Raw genomic sequence first — 18,599 nt, forward strand, 5'->3', positions numbered from 1 at the left:
GCCCCAAAGCAGAGCCCATCCTCTCAGACCCTGTCTGTTGAAACTCGGGCTTTGGCCAGGGGTCGTCCTGGCAGCTGTTTGTGTAGCTGGCACTCTCCATGGAGGTCTAGACAGGGCTTACATCCCCAGGCAGCCTTCACGGCCAGGGTCTGGCAGCCTTGCTGGGGACCACCTGCCATTGCCCACCCAGGCAGCCATGCCAGGCCAGAGGGGCACCCTGGCACGGAGGCTGGCCTTCCCAAGTGGACCCTGAGCTGGACGGCAGGTGCGGCTGCAGCAGAGCTGGGAGATAATACCCCTTCCATAATCATCTATCGAGTGCCGACGGTATACCAAGAACGTGCCAGGGACTGCAGTGACTTTCAGCCAGCGACACTTATTGAGTGTCTGCTGGGTCCTCAGGACCACACAGGTATCAGGAAATGCAGCGATGAGCCCCTGTCTTCAGGAGCCTGGCAGCTCTTCTCCTCTGCACCACTGGTGTTTTTGAGCTTTCCAGAGTTTCCTGTAAATCCAGTTGCCTTCCAGAACTCCCCACTAGCCCATCCTCTGTCACCACTCCAATCTGCTCCCTGCCTTTAGAGAGTCAGGGAGAAAGTTGGGCTGCACTACTCAGTGCCCCACGCCCCAGGCAGCACCAGAGCAGGGGCGCGTCCCCCCCTCCCCCCGAGCATAGGCGGGGAATGGGGTTCCAGGGCTGCCATTTGCTTGAGCTCAGTGTTGCTGCTGGAGGTGGGGACTCCAGCCAGGCCTCTGCTTCTGCAGGCTGAATTGCCAAGGACCCTCCTCCAGGAAGCCCTCCCTGGCTGCATTGGCCACTGCCACTCAAATCCTAGAAGAACAGATGCACACTGAGGATATAGTAGGTGCTCCAAAAAATATTCCTTGGGTGGAAGATTTCATCAAACCCTAGAATTTTCAGCTGGAGATCAAACCCTAGAATTCACTGTCTCATTTTCTTGATTAGAACCCTGAGGCTGAGAGAGAAGCCTCTGCCTAAGTGGCAGTTGATGGAGGTCACACAGCAGGTGTGGGAGCATCGCCCTCTGCCCCGCATGACTTCTCCCAGCCCTGCTCTCCTGCAGGGGGAGCATGCCTTCAGCCCTCTCGCTGAGATAACTGGGGACAGGCCTTAGCTGCCAGTGTTCAGTGATAAAAGGTCAGCCCTGAGTACAGTGAGCCCCTCACAAAGGGATGACCCCTGCCCCGCCCCACCTGAGGACAGGTGGAAGCAGAGGGCAGATGAGGCTCTGTCGGGGTCTTTGGGAAGGAGTGGGGTCAGAGTTTCTAGGACCCCCTGTCTCAGGCCCTGGGACTCCCAGGAAACCTCCCCGTGCAGCACTGCAGTGGCCACATGGGAATGGCCTTCTGACCATGGAGACCCTCCAACACTTCCAGGTCTGACACTTCCCCCACCAGAGCCCTGGGGTCATACCCCTGCCCGTATCCTCCCCTTCCCTGGCTTCTGGGGGAGCTCAGCCTCTGCCTGGGCCTGCTATTCTCCCCTGTGGAGGCAGTGGTCCAGGACCCCAGGGGAAGCCTGTGCCTCAGTCGGGCCAAGTTTCCGCAGAGTGTCCCTGACGCCTGCATCTCCTCGGCCTGGCGCACATGACCTGGGGCACAGTGCCACCTTCCCCAATGTGCAGGGGCCCTGGCTTCCCCAGAGGGCAGGAGGGGTCTCTAGTGGGTGATTAGCACCAAACTTTCCACCACGATGATCAGCCGGGCCATGGGGGAGCGCCGCCTTCCGGGCTGCTCTGTGTCGTTGGTCTCTGCCTGACTTGTTGTTGGGGAAGATAGGTAAAAATAAATAAATAAGTCAACCAGGGAAATGTAGAAATAAGTGAACAGGAGTCTCTTGCCCATTACCAGTGGAAAAGTACCAGCAAGAGGGGCCGTGTTAGCACCCACAGAAGACACTGGCTGGCGTGCAGCAGGTCCCCCGGCAGCAGGACCCAAGCTTCCTCCCTCCCATGAGCTGACAGCTACCGCCACGTTCCGGCCAGCCTCTGAGCTAAAACTCACTGCCTCAAAGCGTGTCATTTAAACGGCAGATGGGGGAGGGGAGGCTGGAGACTCTGATGTTACCAAGGACTGCCCAGGCTTCAGGGTAGGGGGGATGCCTGGTGTCCCCACATATTGCTGGGGACCCCAAGGCTTCCTCCTGTCTCCTCTCGACGCCCACAGGGCCCCCACCCAGCCTGTGCTGCAGCCAGTGGACCTGGCCTTCCTTTCTCACTGACTGTCCTTTGATGTTACATGGGACTTGCTGGCCTGACACTTTTTCAATTAGGTCAGTGCACCACGCAGCGCGCCGGAGGTGATTGTGCTGGCGCTTCTATGAGTGTGTTCGCTGAATTTGTGGGTGCTATGCCTTAGGCTGCAGCTGGCAGGGAGCTCACGTGGACCCCGGGGCACCGGGATTCCCCGTCACCCTCCCCTGACGGGTCCCTGGCGACCCTGCCTGCAGCAGCACCCAGGTGCATGGACACAAGGGTGACCAAGTGATTCCACTCCCAGGGCTAGGCAGAGGCAGCTCTCAGCTTGCCTTCATGCTCTTTTCCAAGGAGAAGGCAGATGCCTCCCTTGGTCTCTCCAGGGCTGAAGTCAGAGAGGAGCTGAGAGATGATTGATGTTGAGGTCAAGTCATCCTTCTGTTCTTACAGCCATTTCTCCCTCTCTTTCCTGACTCACAAAATCACCACACCATTAATCCCAAGGGCAAGGAAAAGGACTCTGGGTTAGGCGGCTGGTCTGGAGACACAGTAGGAAGAATGGCGCTGGTGCAGGTTGCAGGGAAGGGAACTGTGCTGTCCCCATGCCATCCTATCCTCCCAGCAGAATCCAGACTGTGAAGGGGCTGCTTTTTAGATTACCCTCCTGGATCCCTCAGCAGACATGAGACAGAGCAGCCATTCTTCAGGCCACCCAGAGGTAGACATCCCCACCAAACATCCCCCTTCCCTAGGTCCTCTTATGTCACCTGGGTCTCAAGAGCCCATGGTCTGGCTCACCTGGAATCTGGCAGCCACCAGGTGGAGGAAAGGCCTGCAGTGCTGGGCAGAGTGACAGAGAACAGCAGGGAAGTCAGCTGCATCACTCTCATGTCCCTGGAGCTTCTCCCGCAGGCTGGTGTAGGGAGTGCTGAGCCGTGGGGTCCAGAGTCAGCTGACCATCAGGGAAGGACTCTGGAATGTGTTTCCTGGTCCCTAAATGCCTGCTGCCCTCTCTAGAGATCTCAGTAGTCTGCCATGGAGCAGAGAGCCCTGAGTGGGTCCTCACAAAACCTGGGTTCTGACACCCCACGTCCACCTGGCTTGGTAACCGAACCAGGTACTTGCCCTCCTTCTGACCTGGAGTGAGGTACCCTGTCACCACTAAGACCTTCCAGGCAGGGCTGTCGAGAGCTAGGAGCCTGCCCCAGATCATTCAGGTGTATTCACCGAGCCGATCCACTCCAGGCATAATCAGACGCGCAGGGTCAGACCTCTGTTCACAGGAAGCTTTTGGAGCAGAAACATCAGATCCTATTTGAAGTTTCAGCTCCTCCTCGTCAGCTGTGTGGCCATGAACGAGCACCCTGACCCTGAGCTTCCACCTTCTTCTTTGTTTAAAGTGGAGAGAACGTCGTATTGTCTCTTTTGGAATGTCCTCCCTCATCCTCCTTCCAATAGGCCTTGCTCTGTCTGTGGCAGATGCTGGGATTACACACGTGAATGACTGAGGTTCTGGGGCAGGACCCACAGCAAACCAGCCCCTCCAGTCCCAAGCCTTGAGCGAGGGCAGGAGCGTGGCCGGAGTGGCAGCCTGTGCCACTGAGTTCCCCACACCTGGCACAGCGCCGGGCCACTGGTGCCAGAACACCCATAGGTGCTCAACTTTTGTTTGTAGAGGGGAGGAAAGAACTAGAAACTGCTTTGGTTGGAGCAGAGCGAACAGAGCCCCACCCCCGGAACCCAAACACCCGGATGCTGTTCCTTACTCACTTCTGTGCTCTTGGCGGACATTTACCCTCTCTGGACCTCTGTTTGCTCCCCTATCAAATAGGAGGGCTGGTCCTTTGGGGGATGTTCTCATGCCCTGCTCACTGCCGCCCTGACCACCCTTTGGACACCTGCTGCAGAGTAGGTGGGGGACTCTGGGGCTTTGGGGCTCAGAAGCTGCTGGCAGATGGGCTGCGGTCCCTCTCCGGATGTCCCACCAATTGCCAGCAACTGTTCTTTAGTCTAAAAGCCACCACAGCCTGTGGATATTTCAGCACCAATGCTGAAGCACCCAGTTTCAAAGAAATTAGGCCAAGGGGAAATTGGGGGCCAACTCTGTGAGATTCACACAAGGCTGATCAAGCCCTTTGGCTTCTGGCCAGGCTGCTGGTACCGTAGCTGCTGGCGTTTACTGCCTGAGAGCCCATTACTTTGCACTGCTAATTACAGAATAAACTCCTCCAGAATATTCCAAATCATCCTGGAAGAAAGCAGCTTTATGAGATTCTGCCAGTCAGATGCTTTAAAAAGAAGACAAAAGTCAAAGCCATGCCCATATTTTCCTGGGGCTTAACAGAGCCTTCATTTGGACCCATGGCCAGGTCTTCTTCAAGGAGCTGTGTTAAGCAGCAGAATTCAGGGAGGTGGGGGAGAGTGGGCGGGAGGTCTGAATCTGCCATTCCTCCAAGGCCCCAGAGAGGGAGCATGCGCTGTTCTGAAAGCTCTTCCTATCCTGAAGGCCCATCAGGTGCAAAGAGAAGGGGCCTTTTCCACGTGGTTCCAGAGGACTCAGAGAACTTCAAAGCATGGGGACTCGATGAAAAGGACAATGAGGGCTCCACATTTAACCAACAGTTCAGACTGTCCACTCACGGTGTGGGCTGCCCAGGGAAGTCACAAGCTCCTGGTCCCTGGAAGGAGCGCTGCCCATCAGGGAAAGCAGCAGGGGCTGTGCATTGGAGAGCCAGGGCCCAGGCACCCCCAAACCCTGTGGAGTTCTGCTTCCATGGCTGGTTGGCTGTTGGCTTAGAAAAATAAGAGATTTTTGGGAAAAAAAAATGAGTATTGTTTCCTTCTGAGTTGAGTTCAATGCTGGAAAGGCCTGAACCCCAGAAGGCACATTTCTCCAGATAAAATGTCTGACCTGGAAAAGGGGCCCCATGAGAGCGCAGCCTCTGCCGCCATCAGCTGTCCTGAGTGAGCAGAGGGGCTGCACCCGGGGCTGCCTCTGGCTGTGCTGCAGCCCGTGGTCCCCCCAGTGCTCTGAGAGGGCATGCTGGGGGTCTCCGCTGCTCCCTCCTGGAATACTCCACACACTCCCTGAGGAAGAGCGCCCTGGGGCGTCTGGCCTACGCCCAGACCACAGCCCCTGTCCCTGCCCCAGACAAAAGCATCACCCCCCTTCGTTAGGTTCTTTGGGCTTCAGTCTTTTCTTTGGGGCTCCACACCCCTATGTCTGACTGGGTCTGGCTGCCGGTAACTGGGGGCGTTTGTTTGGCTAACTTGAAGGGAGTGAGGAAGCAGCCACTCCGAGTTTTGGTTCTGACATTCGAGCAGGGAGGTGGGAGCCACAGGGACTGGAGGAGATGTGCCTTCCGTGTCCGACCCCAGGCCCACGGTAGACGGGAAAAGGTGTCCAGCCTGGGGGCTGGGCTCCCACTCACGTCCTCTGGAGCTCTCTTCCTTCATCTGAGCTGGTCTCTCTCGGAAGGATGCCCGGCTTAAGGCAGCGTGTCCCCGGGAGCTGCACTGCAGGTGCCTTCCCTCCTCCTGCACTGCCCTTCTGTGTGGGTTCCTGGACCAGCACGTCAGTGGCCTTTGTGGCTCTGGAGGTGAAGTGGCCACATGAATGTTCTGTCCCCACCTGAGAGCCTGGGGGTGGACAGGATTGGAGGCCACCCGGTGACAGTGGCAGCCATCATGTCACTGGGGAGAGGGCCGCATGCAGGCCCCGGCCACCTGCTGTGTATGAGGCTTAGATAGGCACAGGCTCTCAGGAAGACCTGGGGTTGGCCTTCGGGGAAACTGGGTCGGTGCTGAGTAAAATGGGCCAAATGACTAAACCAGCCCCACATCTGTCCCTGCCCAGAACTTGTGACCTACTGAGAGGAAGGTGGGCCTGCCTGGCACCCAGAAGGTCCTTCAACTTGCTCTCGACTGGCCCAGTGAGGGACTGAGTGATTGGCAGCGTTGAGTCCCACCCCACGGTGGAGCTCTGACGGGCAGAGGTGTGCAGGAGGTGTGGGGCTGTGGGGCTGGGGACGTCTCCCCTCAGCCAGAACACCAGGACCTGGCCCCTGTGGAGCTTCTGGCCTGGGAAGGCCAGCCTTCCGGCTGGTGTCATTAACGAAGACACACACACTTGGCCCCCTGGCAAACCGGTACCATTTCTAAGCACTCAGAACAAACAGAAATGAAACACAAAACAGAGTCCCATAGAGACCAGGCCTCGCCCAGAGCTTCTAGAATCCAGGTGGAAAAGCTGGCACAGCCCCCACCGCACCCACGCGTGTTTTCAGTTCCTTTTCAAGGCATTGTTGGAAAGCGGGGTGGGGCTCAGGGCTGCCCCCTCAGCTGCGCCCACAAAATGCTTGTACTCAGAACTGACAGTGCCACTGACACTTGCCAGAGAAGAAAGGACCGCCCGGGAGGAAAGGAGGCAGGGGCAGCCCTCAGCTCTGTGTTCCCGAGCTGCTCCAAGGAAACCCTTTCAAAACCAGTCTCCTGTGGGCTTCTCAGAGTGGTTCTGGTTTGCAGTCTATTTATATTCTGATTTAAAAGAAAAATGTTTTTGAAAGCACCACCGCTGCCACCCTGCTTCTCTCTGATCAATGGCATCCTCTAGAAGGAAAATGCAAATTCCCGAGAAGTGGTGACTCATGTGTGCTGGTGTTTCTCATTTCATGCCTATGTTTCAGTGAATGCAGACGGCCAGACCAGCAGCGCTGCAGCTTTTGGGAAGGGGCCGGAGCCCTTGTGGGGTCCCCATTTTCCTCAGGTCAGGGAACCCACTCTTAGGAAAGAAACCCTGGTGGGTTTCCAAAAAGCCTAGTCTGCCATGGACATAGCCCCTGACAGGACAAGCAGAAAGCAGCTGGGGTCAAGGGCAGAGTCGGAGCACTGTAATCGGAGTCTAAAACTTGGAGGCTGACCCTGGGGCCAGGCTCTGCACCAGGCTCTCCAGACCCAGCCCTTCAGGAGCCTACCATCTAGCTCCGCTCTGTGTCCAGCAGGGTCAAGGCCTTGAGCAAGGCTCTTCTCTCTGGCCCTCTGTTTTCTCTGTAAGAGTGTTGGCTCTGTGGGTGGGTTCTGGGATTTTCTTAGAGAATGGTGTCAGATCTGTGGTGTATGAGCAAATAGCCCGAGGGGAGGCCATACAGCCCACTGGGCTCAGCTGGGAGCAGCACACCTTCTCCCAGGGGGTGCTCTCATCCCCCAGAGACCATCATGCTAATGCTTCTGGAAGGAGAGGAGGCTTTGAGTATGCTGGCCTCCCTTGGGAGCATAGACAAGGGTGACCTGAGGCCAGAGCTTTCTTTGGGACTTCTCCTTCCCTACCACCCCACAGCATCCCACACCGTCCCTCCATCTATCCAGCAAGTATTCCCCAAGAGCCTCTTCTGTACCAGGCCCACTCCAAGTGCCATACATGCAAAGACAAATCATGGCGGTCCTTGCTCTTAAAGAGGGAGACAGATGCAGGTGAAGAGTCAGCCAACTACTGGCATCACAGAAGGGCCCCCCTCCTCTTGGAGTCCCTAATAGTGTCAACTGAGGAATCAGGAGGTTCATACATTTGCAGAAGAGACTTCATTTCTTATAAAGGATTGCAGCCTACAAGGTGGCCATCTTGACTGGCTGGGAAATGTAGCCTCAGGCACAGACCAAAAACAAGCACTTTGAGAGAGGGGAGAATGGAACAGGGATTTATGTGGAACTGGTTGGCCAAGTATACATATTCAACAGGTTATAGGAGGAGCTATGAATATTCACAAAAGGGGGATGTGTGCATGTGTGTGACAAGCAAATATGCAAATTACATGTGTCCTATGTTCACTTTAGGGTGGAGACATAACATTTACATGCATTATAGTTCAGTCCTATACATCAATAGATGAGGCAGGGGCAGGAAGACACGCAGTGCTCAGCCTCTTACTAAACCAGCCAGAACCAGCCTGTGGTTGGTGGTCTCTCGTCCAGTCAAAGCTGCAGTTGCAGCTTGTGGGATGGGAGCTCAGTTAGGGTCTGGTGGTAGGTGAGCTGCAATTGTTTCAGTATTGCTTATCTGGAGGCCAGTGCTTGTTTAGCTGCTAGAGAAAAAGAAAAACCTTGTGGCAGTTAGAAGGCAGTTTATTCTTTCAGGGATACGTGACTTAAGCTTTGCCTGGCATGGTCTTAGGTCTGGTTTATGATTTGGTATGTTATCGCTCAGTGAGTCTGTTCCTTCAGTCGTATGGTCTTTAGTTTAACAACGGTAATGAGAACAGCCATAGTCCTAATATTGCTGAGAGCAGCCACCCACTGAAGGCGTACAAATGTGCTGGGCGATCTGCTAAGTGCCTTGCAAACTCGCAACCTCATTTAGTCCTTACTAAACGAGTTAGTCCAACTAACTCCCCCGTTGGTTGGTGTTTCTCCCCATTATGCAGATAAAGCATCTGACACTCAGAGTAAGTTGTCCAAGTAAACGGTGGAGCTAGGATTCACGCCCAGTCTGCTGGGGTGAGCCTAGGACTCACACCCCCAACCTCCATGCTCTGCTGTCCCAGAGAGCACCATGTCCTTTCCCGGTGGCCAGCCAGGTCCCTCCATGCAGAAGCCACCAGCAGCAGCCAGGGCCTGTAGCACCTTTCAGATGCCTCACCTACACCCTGAGCCCCCAGGGTACCGTCTGTGGCCAGCACAACTGCAGCTCTGGCCACAGCCAGCTCAGCAGCACTGTCATCTTCCCAAAGGGAGGAGACAAAGCTGGGAAGATGGGCTTTCCACCCCAGAAGCCGCCACCACAGTCCCTGACACCTCACCATGAGGAGGCTGTGTGACTTTGTTCAAAAGTCGTGGTGGCGCCCGCTCAGCTCAAGTGGTGCCAGCAGCTCGGGTGGGTGCTGAGCCAGGGGAAAAGCCGCTGATCCTGGTCCTCAGCCCCCGCCGCCCTTGCCTTTGGGCCCCACTCCCTCTGGAGAAGAAGGGGCCCCACTCCACCAGTGAAGTTTGACCTCCACTAGCTGCATGAGCTGCTGACTTGCAGATGCTGAGAAAATCCTTCACCTCTCTATGGCAAGCCGTGGTGGGTCAGAGCACAGGCCCTGGGCCAGGCACACAGACTCCCACTCAGTCCGTGGTAGCTTTAAACCGTACGCTGCTCTCACCGAGTTTCTGGGCCTGCTCATTTGTTCATTCTGCCCCAAGTTACTGGCCACCTACCCGGCGTCAGGCCTGGAGGTGCAGAGATGACCAGGGTTCACCCAGTCCCTGCCCTCCAGGCACTCACAGCAAAGCCTAGTGGGGGGACAGAGCTTGAGATAAGCCACCTCAATTAATGTGGCACCCATCACACAGGACGGTGTCAAAAGCACTTTGCAGTCAGCAAAACATACACTACATTGATCATAATGCCCTGCACATGCACAATTAATAGAGCCTGGTGACCCATGAATTTGTCCTCCCAGGTTTACTTGTGTTTTTGGAGAAACCAGCTGATAACACTGCCTTAAGCCACTCATGCCCACCTCTAACCCCTGCAAAGGGTGATGGTGGAGTTTCTGACTCAGGAGCAGAACAGAAAGATCTTTAAGTGCTCCAGTACCATCCCTGACACTAAACATCTTACCCATCAGTGGCCCTGGTGTGGCCCAGCAGGCTCTGCAGAATCCAGGCCGGCTGTGATGTGGCGAGGGGCAGCTCGCTGCTCTCTGCACTAACACTGCACTGCTACTCAGAGAAGCTGACAGCACTACCGGCAGGGGAGCCTGCCCATCAGCCAGGTCCTGGTGTAGGAAGCACTCGGAGTGGTTCACCTCCATCCCTAATGCTGAATGCTTGATTTCCAAAACATTGTGCCTGGGGAAAAGCGACAACCAGGTAGACCGACTGACCCCCACCCAGAGCTGGGCCACAGGACTTCTTTTCAGCAATGGCTTCTCCTTGGGAAGGATGCTTTCAGGGACGTTATCTCCCTGTACCTGTACCCTTAGAGGGACAGTGGTCTGTGATGTGCTCTTGAACCCAGCAAAGGTCTGACTTTGCTTTTGCGGAGTGCCATGGGGATATCCAAAATCTCCCAAAGGAGCTTTTTTTTTTTTTGTCTCTGTCACCCAGGCTGGAGTGCAGTGGCACAATCATAGCTCACTGCAACCTCCGCCTCTGAGGCTCAAGCAATCCTCCCACCTCAGCCTCCCAAGTAGCTGGGATCACAGTGTGTACCAGCACACCCAGCTAAGTTTTGTATTTTTTTAGTAGCGACGGAGTTTTGCATGTTGCCCAGGCTGGTCTCGAACTCCTGGGCTCAAGCGATCCACTTGCCTCAGCCTCCAAAAGTGCTGGGATTACAGGCATGAGCCACCATTTCCAGCCTCCGAAGGGGCTTCTGTCCGCAGGCTTCTGCCTCAGAGGACAGTGCAGGCCTGCCCTGCTGAGGGCCTCCTGCACCAAGGCTGCAGCAGGAAACCTTGCACACAGGAGCCTTCCAGGGGCTGCGACACAGGCGCCCTCGGGGTCTGGCAAGGAGTTTAGCTCTTGGGCAGCAATTATCGCAACAAAAGGCAAAAGCGAGGAAGATGCTAATTGCTCTGAAACTGGCCAAGTCCATTTCATCTCATTTGAAATAACAGGTTTAATTTAATCTCTTATTGCCAATTTGGTGCATCATCAAGATCCTATTTGTACAAAACACCTGATTATGTTAATTACCAGCTTGGGAGGCAGCCTTCATCTGTGTCTGAAGAAAGGGACTAATAAGTTACTTCCTCAGTGATTTCCCAGCTCTCTGAAGCTCAGCTCCAGCCAGCTCCCAACCCACAGGGGCTGCAGGAACACCAGTGCTGGCGACGGTGGGAGTCTGTGTGCGCGTCCTCTCCACACACAGGGGAGGGGAGGGGCCCAGTGTCAAGGGCACACGCGGCACAGCTGCAGGCCTCCGCTCTGCCGCTAGCTACCTGTACAAGGGTTGTAGGCAGGTCATCTGGTCTGTGAGACTCAAGCCCCAGCAGCACTGGCTCCTGGAGGTGAGAGCGGATGGAACGAGACCTTAGTGCTCAGTGCTGTTGGTGATTTGCACCGGACCCTGAGTTCTTTGAGAGCAGGCCTGCGCTTACCCACTCTGTCCAGCACCAAGCAATCACTTGGTGGGTTTTGTTGGGTTTGATGTGGGGGCAGGGAGTGGCAGGTTATATGGTTGTATATGGTACTATGTCATTATCGGAATCTGCCTCCTGCAGGCTGATGGCTGGGAGCAGGAGCTGTGTGCTGCTGGGCAGCGCTGCTGGTTGGGGGCAGTGTGGCCGCCCGGCTCTGTAGGAACGGGGTGCATTATGGCCTCAGGCAGATGGACAAGGGCTCTAGCAGGAAGGCCCCAGGCTGACCGACCGCAGCTGGGAGGCAGGAGGGGGCTGGGGCTGCATCCTGCAGAAACACATTGGCTGACAGACGAGCCTGGCTGAACCCAGGGAAGGCTGGACCCAGCTGGTGCTGACAACAGCCCCATGCCAGCCTCAGGAGTTAGGCCTTTGATCTCTGGAGGAGAGAGCAAGCCGGGCCCCTAGAATTGGAAAGGACATGAGGGCTGCAGTGCCGAAGAGCACATGGAACCCAGGGAAGGGAAAGGAAGGAAGGGCCCTGGCCAGCACTGTGGGGCTTGGGTGGTGTGTCACTCCTGACAGCCAGACACAGCCAGGTCCCAGCGCACCTCTGGCCAGTCCTCTAGCTGTGCTGGCTCCAGGCAGTGGCTCTGACTGCAGCTGGAGCTTGTTCTGGCTGATCCCGTCATGGGCTGATTTCTGAGCTGCTCCTGGCTCACTGGGGAGAGGCCTATTTTTCATTCCTGTGCCAAGCCTGAGCTGGCAGCCCCTGGCAAGTCTGCGATGTCTCCCTAAGCAGCTCCAGCTTTAGGAATTAATTCCACTGAACAGATTGCTCAGGAAGCTTCAAGGTCATCTGAAAATGGCAGTTCCTACGTTAGGACTACCAGTCCAGGTATACGGGCTGGAAATTTCCAAGCCAGCAAGAACCCTAGAACACCAGAGCACTGCAGAGGCTCTCAGTGGCCAACACGGAGGGCGCTGGCTCAGATGAGCCCCTCGGGGCTGGTTCTCTGCGGGACTTTTGGGGGCGGGTAGACATGCCCCTGCCCTATACCCTGCAGCCCCCACAGTTGGCCAGATTCACTGGACTGCCACTTTCTAATCCCAGCAGGAAGGGGACTGGTGGGTTCTCCCCACTCCAGGAGGGTGCTGAGAGCAGAGCCCTCTGTGTCCCCCTGGGCCAAGGCCCTGGTCCTCCTGGTCTCCACATCTCACTCATCCACTTTCTGGCAGACAGAATGGCCCAGTCCTTTGGCTCTGGCAGCCTTCCCAAGCCTCAAGATCACAGCTGGCCTGAGGCAAGGAGCCCTCCCAGTCCACAAGCAGATATACAGGATGCTTCTAAGATGCAGGTCTGAGCCAGAGGGAAGCTGTGCCTTGGAGAGGAGCAATTTCCCAATCATAACATGGGAAGGAGCGATAAAACCAGCAGTTAGTGGTCAGAGAAATGAACGGGAGGACACAGCGTGGCAGATGCCCCTTTCCTGTTGCTTGGATGTAACTGGGTTATCGCCTGAGTGCCCTGGGCCTGCATTGAGAAAGCTCCACTGAGCTCTCCTCTGCTGGCCCAGGGCTTGCCCCTTAAAGCGACAGAGGCAATGTGGACCAGGTAGGAAGAACAGGCAGCTTCAGGACCAAGCAGACCTGGGCAAGGCTGCAGTTCGATGTTGATTGGCCCTGGGACCTGGGCTGAGAACTTGGCCTTTCTGAACCGCATCTTCTTGTATCTAAAGCAGTAGTCATAGGAGATGGGCTAGCTACAGGGCTTAGCATGGTGCCCAGTGGGGAAAAACCCTCCACTTGGAGCAAGAAAACAGCACGGGGCTGATGCTACAGTGGCAGAGCCTAGTGAGACCTGAATTATATTCTCCACCTGCAACCAAGTAAGCACAGTGGCTTGCCGCTCATCACCTGTTTGCCAGAAGCATACAGCACTTGTCTCCCTGCCGGGAGACCCACTCAGAAACCTGTTGTGTGTGTTCAGTATCTTGATGCACCAAGAAAGCCATGCCAGGAAGGCGTGTGATGAGCTCCTGCCGTAACCTCTCCAGGCTGCTGCTCACAGCCGCTGCCCAGAAACCTCCCTTCCATTGTGGTTACATTGGAATGTTCTAGAGTGAGTGCAGGCGATAACCTCCCCTCAAAGAAAGGGGGCAGGATCTCATTCGGCCTCATGTCCTACTGAGTACAACCTGGATGGTGGCCTCCCATTTGTTCTGCTGGCCTTTGAGGTTGGGGAGCGAGGATGTGGAGTTGTCAGATTCCCTGTTAAGGAGGTCCAAGGTGGTCCAGAGCACCATCCTGGGAGATGGACATGCTAATTTGCCACCCCCAGCTGGACTCCACACCCAGAAGCCCTTCAGGCAGCCAGGAGGTGTGGCTCTGCAGCAGTCAGCTACCCTCGGCTGTTTGGCCACCCTGGAACCTTCTCTGGCAGATGCCATCAAGGACCTGGTCCTATGCAGGAGCTCCAGCATGGACACATGTTTGGATATTCATAAGAAAAGAAACATGAGGTGTTTCTGTTGTGTTCATGAGAAGGTAGAGCTGACCCTGAAGTCTGCTGTTCCTAGCCAGGATAGGGTAGCCCTCTCTACCCGAGGCAGCGTGGCCTCCGCTTCCTCCTCACCCAGGAGAGCTCCCTGAACTGCCTCCTCCTCCCAGAGCTGAGGGTCTCCCTCCCGCTTCCACTCTGAGCCTCCACAGGGCCCACACACTGCCCTCGGCCATGGGTCTCCTTGGCTGTCACCCCAACCACGTGCTCCTCCTGGGTGGACATCCCAGCTCTCTTGTCAGGGGCTTATGGAAGCCAGGTAGTCTCTCAGGCCCTGGGATGCTACTTCAAGGCAGGCACATTCCTGCCATCACACTGGCTGGTTCTGCTCCTGACAGCCACCCTGCTGCCCGCTTGCCTGTTGGTGAAGCCGGGGCCTGCGAGCAGGCTGGGCTGTCTTGTGAGTGACATGCTCACACTGCCTAAAGGGAGGGCAAGGCTTTACTGGGAGATTCAAGATGAAATTTGAAAGAGCAGAGGGCCATAACTCATTACTCAGTGGGAAGACTAGACATTGTAGAGATGTCAGGCTTCTCCACACTCTCCAAGAGAGGTAACACAAATGCAATTTGACTTCTAAAGGGAGTGAAGAAACTGATTTTGCAATTCATCGAAAATAGTACAGGGTAAGATTGTCAGGAAACATACTAAAAGCAAGGAGCAGTGAGGGAAAGCTCTGACTCTACCTATTAAAACATAATTTGGGGCCAGTCGCAGTGGCTCATGCCTGTAATCCCAGCACTTTGGGAGGCCGAGGCGGGTGGATCACGAGGTCAGGAGATCGAGACCATCCCAGCTAACACGGTGAAACCCCATCTCTACTAAAAAATACAAAAAAAAATTAGCCGGGCCTGGTGGCATGTGCCTGTAGTCCCAGCTACTCGGGAGGCTGAGGCAGGAGAATAGCATGAACCCAGGAGGCGGAGCTTGCAGTGAGCCGAGATCGCGCCACTGCACTCCAGCCTGGGCGACAGAGCGAGACTCTGTCTCAAAAACAAAAACAACAACAACAACAAAAACGTGATTTGGGAGTAACAGAAATGAAAACTGTGGTGCTGATGCAGAAGTTCGATATTGTGGCTCGCTGGAAAATAGTGAAAGGCCCCTGTTTCGTGTAATAATTCACTCTAGGTTGGAGGCAGTGCCTTACAAGAGAGAGGGGAGGGAGGATGAGCTAGTTTGTGTCTAGCCAAGTAGGAGGACTACATCACTCTCTGCCAAGATAAAGTAGTCAACTACTTAAAGGACGGAAAATTACAATAAATGGAATTGAACATGTGTCTGCCCTTTGAAAGGATAACTTTCTAAGTTTTGAAGTGACAAAAAAAATCATCAAAGATTAACAAATTTAATTTTTCAACTTAAAACTTTTCAAAGAAAAGAATCTCAAAAGTCAAAGAATAGGCTGGAAAATTATGGTAGCAGATGAATAGCAATCTTGTGAAAGGCTCCTAAACAAAAGCATTGGAAATATTTAACCTCAATGGTTATTAAAGAAATACAGATTTCAACAAGGAGGGACATTCTGCACATATGACATTAGCAGAAAGAGAGTCATGATAGAAGGGGGCAGGTGACCACACAAACTGCTGATAGCTGAAAAAGTGAGGCGACCTTTGGGGATAAAATTTGCAAAATGTTTGGGGAATGCTAAAGAGAGTCATATCTTCTTACCCAGTGACCCTACTTTGGGGAGATTTGCCCTAAGGAGAGGATCTCCAAATAGTTGTCAGGCCTGTTCCACTGAACCTCCTCCAGGGCCACTAAAAGGAGCCCATGGGGGACACCGGACTCCCCTCCCCGCCACCCCCCCCCAGCTGTTCCTTTTTGTCTGTTTATACATAGACTGTGTGGGTGTTCTCAGTAAGATTTCATTTAACCAAAGGTTTTCAGGGATACAAAAAAGACTGGAAATCCACTGATCTAAAGAACAAAGAGGCGCTTTCTGGAAAGATGTTCATGTCTGTGCGATTCAGAACAGCAAAGAGACTGGATGTGACCTAAATGTCTCTCCCCAAGGGAAAGGTTGAGAAAGTACACACATCGCTTATAGAGGTGCGCGGCTTGGAAACATGATGTTGATGAAATAGGTAGGACCAATGTGTACACCTCAACCAAGGAGAACGAAGATGACAGCTGGGCACAGCCTGGGGCAAGCAGGGACAGTGAGGTCAGGGCCTTTGTTCAGGGAAGGGGCTGTGAGCAATTTAAAAACTGTCATCATCATTTTGATAGTATAATTCCACCCATGATGTTTCTTTAGTTTAAAAAAAAAAAAAATGACAGGCCAGGCAGGGTGGCTCACGCCTGTAATCCCAGCACTTTGGGAGGCCAAGGCAGGCAGATCATGAGGTCAGGAGAATGAGACCATCCTGGCTAACATGGTGAAACCCCGTCTCTACTAAAAATACAAAAACTTAGCCGGGCGAGGTGGCAGCGCCTGTAGTCCCAGCTATTCAGGAGGCTGAGGCAGGAGAATGGTGTGAACCTGGGAGGCAGAGCTTGCAGTGAGCCGAGATTGCACCACTGCACTCCAGCCTGGGCAACAGAGCGAGACTCTGTCTCAAAAAAAAAACAACAAAAAAAACCACAGTTGCATCCCATGCTGACGCCACACTGGGTCAGTGCAGACTGCGGACCTCCAATTGGTTCATTCATGGTTCTTCAGTTTTCAGATGAACCATATGAAGTTGCCATTTTTAAATTCAATATATGGCTGAATATCAGCAATTTTGTATTAGTCAGCTCGGCGACTATTTCGACTGTTGCCCCTGAACGCAGGAAGTACTTGAGAACTTACTATGGGCCCAGCCCAATGGCGATACATTCCCGGCTCCAAGGAACTGACTGGAAACTCAAGGACAAGTAGGAGCGCAGAGCTCCTGGAGCCTCCATGGCTGACTGTCTCCCTCTCTCTCTCTCTCTGACCCCTCCAGGCGCTGATCCTTCACCAGCTGGGCCGCTACAGTCTGGCAGAGAAGATCCTCCGGGACGCGGTGCAGGTGAACTCGACAGCCCACGAGGTCTGGAACGGGCTGGGCGAGGTCCTCCAAGCTCAGGGCAACGACGCGGCGGCCACGGAGTGCTTCCTGACAGCCTTGGAGCTGGAGGCCAGCAGCCCCGCCGTGCCCTTCACCATCATCCCCCGCGTGCTCTGAGCAGGCGCCTGCCAGCCTCACCTGCCGCTCAGGCCTCAGAGGCCCTGCCGGGCACCAGGGCTTGTCCCATCGCCCCCAGGGGATGAATCTGCCGCACTGAGGCCAGGGACGAGCGTTCAGTGGGCCACAGTGAACCAACCAAACCAAGCCCAAATCATTGCTCTGCCGCGTGCGTTTCTCTTGTTGTTTTTTGCCAGCCCAATGATAGTTTCTGAACCTATTGACATTGTTCAAAATGGATCATGTGCCATATTTTGTTAGTTGACATCTGAGTTTTAAGTAAAATGATTATGGAATTAATCAGCAAATGTAGAAGAATATATTCAAAGTTAAAATTCAGTGGCAGAACAGATTATTTTTATCAGAGCTGTAAAGAAAACAACTGTCCTCTTCTCCCCACCACCCCTCCTGCCCCACCTTGGCCCAGAAACCAAATGTGAACTTCCTGTTTCCCACCTCAGCGCTAGTCCATGCCGGGAACCAGCTGACAATTTCTTGGTTTTACTGTCAATAATTATACCATGTGATCAATGACTGTCCTCACTTAGAACAAAGCCTGAGTCCAAGAATATTTATATTTTACCAATATATGCCTGTTACAAGAGAAGGAAATATGAGTTATTTAAGTTTAACTTTTTTATGTGAATTCAGAGTTTATTTATCGAGGGAAATATGTACAAAGAAGCTTCAAATGGAATATTTACTGACATTCCTTATACATGACAGACACTTGGCTACATGGGAAGATGATGTTAATAATAAAATGATTTTTAAATGGACTCATAGCCTGTGTCATTTGTAAAAGCTCAAAGATCTGAGAAAGGCTTAGTTCCTGGGTTGAGGAGCTGTCTGTACCTGGGGACCCACTCTGGACATGTCAGCCCTTGACACTAGAAGGCCCAGCCTCTCTTTCCCCACTTACTTTATTTTTATTTTTTGGAGACAGGGTCTCACTCTGTTGCCCAGGCTGGAGTGCAGTGGTGCAATCACAGTTCACTGCATCCTCGACTTCCCAGGTTCAGGTGATCCTCCCCCCTCAGCCTCCTGAGTAGCTGAGACCACAGGCGCACTCTACCATGCCCGGCTAATTTTTGTTTGTTTTTGTAGAGATAGGGTCTCACTATGTTACCCAGGCTGGTCCTGAACTCCTGGACTCAAGCAGTCCTCCCGCCTCAGCCTCCGAAAGTGCTGGTGTGAGCCACCATGCCCGGCCATCTCCTCACTTATAATTTGAAGATGATCCTTAGGTAGGGACGTGTTTCCTGGGTCCTCGGCACCCAGGCCTCGTTTTTGCAGCAACAGCCCTGGGTTTGGTTTGGGAATTCTCCTTAGCTCTCCCCCGATGGGGCTTTGGAATTGGAGCATGCAGCTCAGCCCTGCCCAAGCAGCCTCCTGCACTCATGGGCCACAGAGGGTCAGGAGTGAGCATGTGACCTAAAGCGGTCCAGTCGGAGCGGGAGCCGCAGGGAATGCTGTCGCTCTTTCCTGCTGCCTTTCAAGGGGAGAGGTGAGGCTGGAACTGCAGCAGCGCTCTTGCCACCGTGAGAAGAAGGTGTAGAGGTGTTTGAGCCAAAGTCCAAATCCCACAGAGTAGACAGCAAGACCA

At 54.1% G+C, this 18,599-nt stretch overlaps 1 protein-coding gene across 8 annotated transcripts in view; it reads left to right on the forward strand.

The window, feature by feature from the left end:
- LOC105467558 (tetratricopeptide repeat domain 7B) overlaps positions 1-17,772 on the forward strand; it is a 273,670-nt gene extending 255,898 nt beyond the window's left edge. For all 8 annotated transcript variants that reach the window (XM_024788437.2, XM_024788439.2, XM_011717247.2 and 5 more), the window contains one exon: positions 16,772-17,772. In XM_024788437.2, coding sequence (XP_024644205.2) covers positions 16,772-16,993 — 222 coding nt within the window. In that variant the 3' untranslated portion in view covers positions 16,994-17,772. The remainder of the gene's footprint in view (positions 1-16,771) is intronic.
- Positions 17,773-18,599: the final 827 nt, after the last annotated feature.

This window comes from Macaca nemestrina, chromosome 7 (genome assembly GCF_043159975.1).
Source record: "Macaca nemestrina isolate mMacNem1 chromosome 7, mMacNem.hap1, whole genome shotgun sequence".
In the NCBI taxonomy this organism is placed as follows: Eukaryota; Metazoa; Chordata; class Mammalia; order Primates; family Cercopithecidae; genus Macaca; species Macaca nemestrina.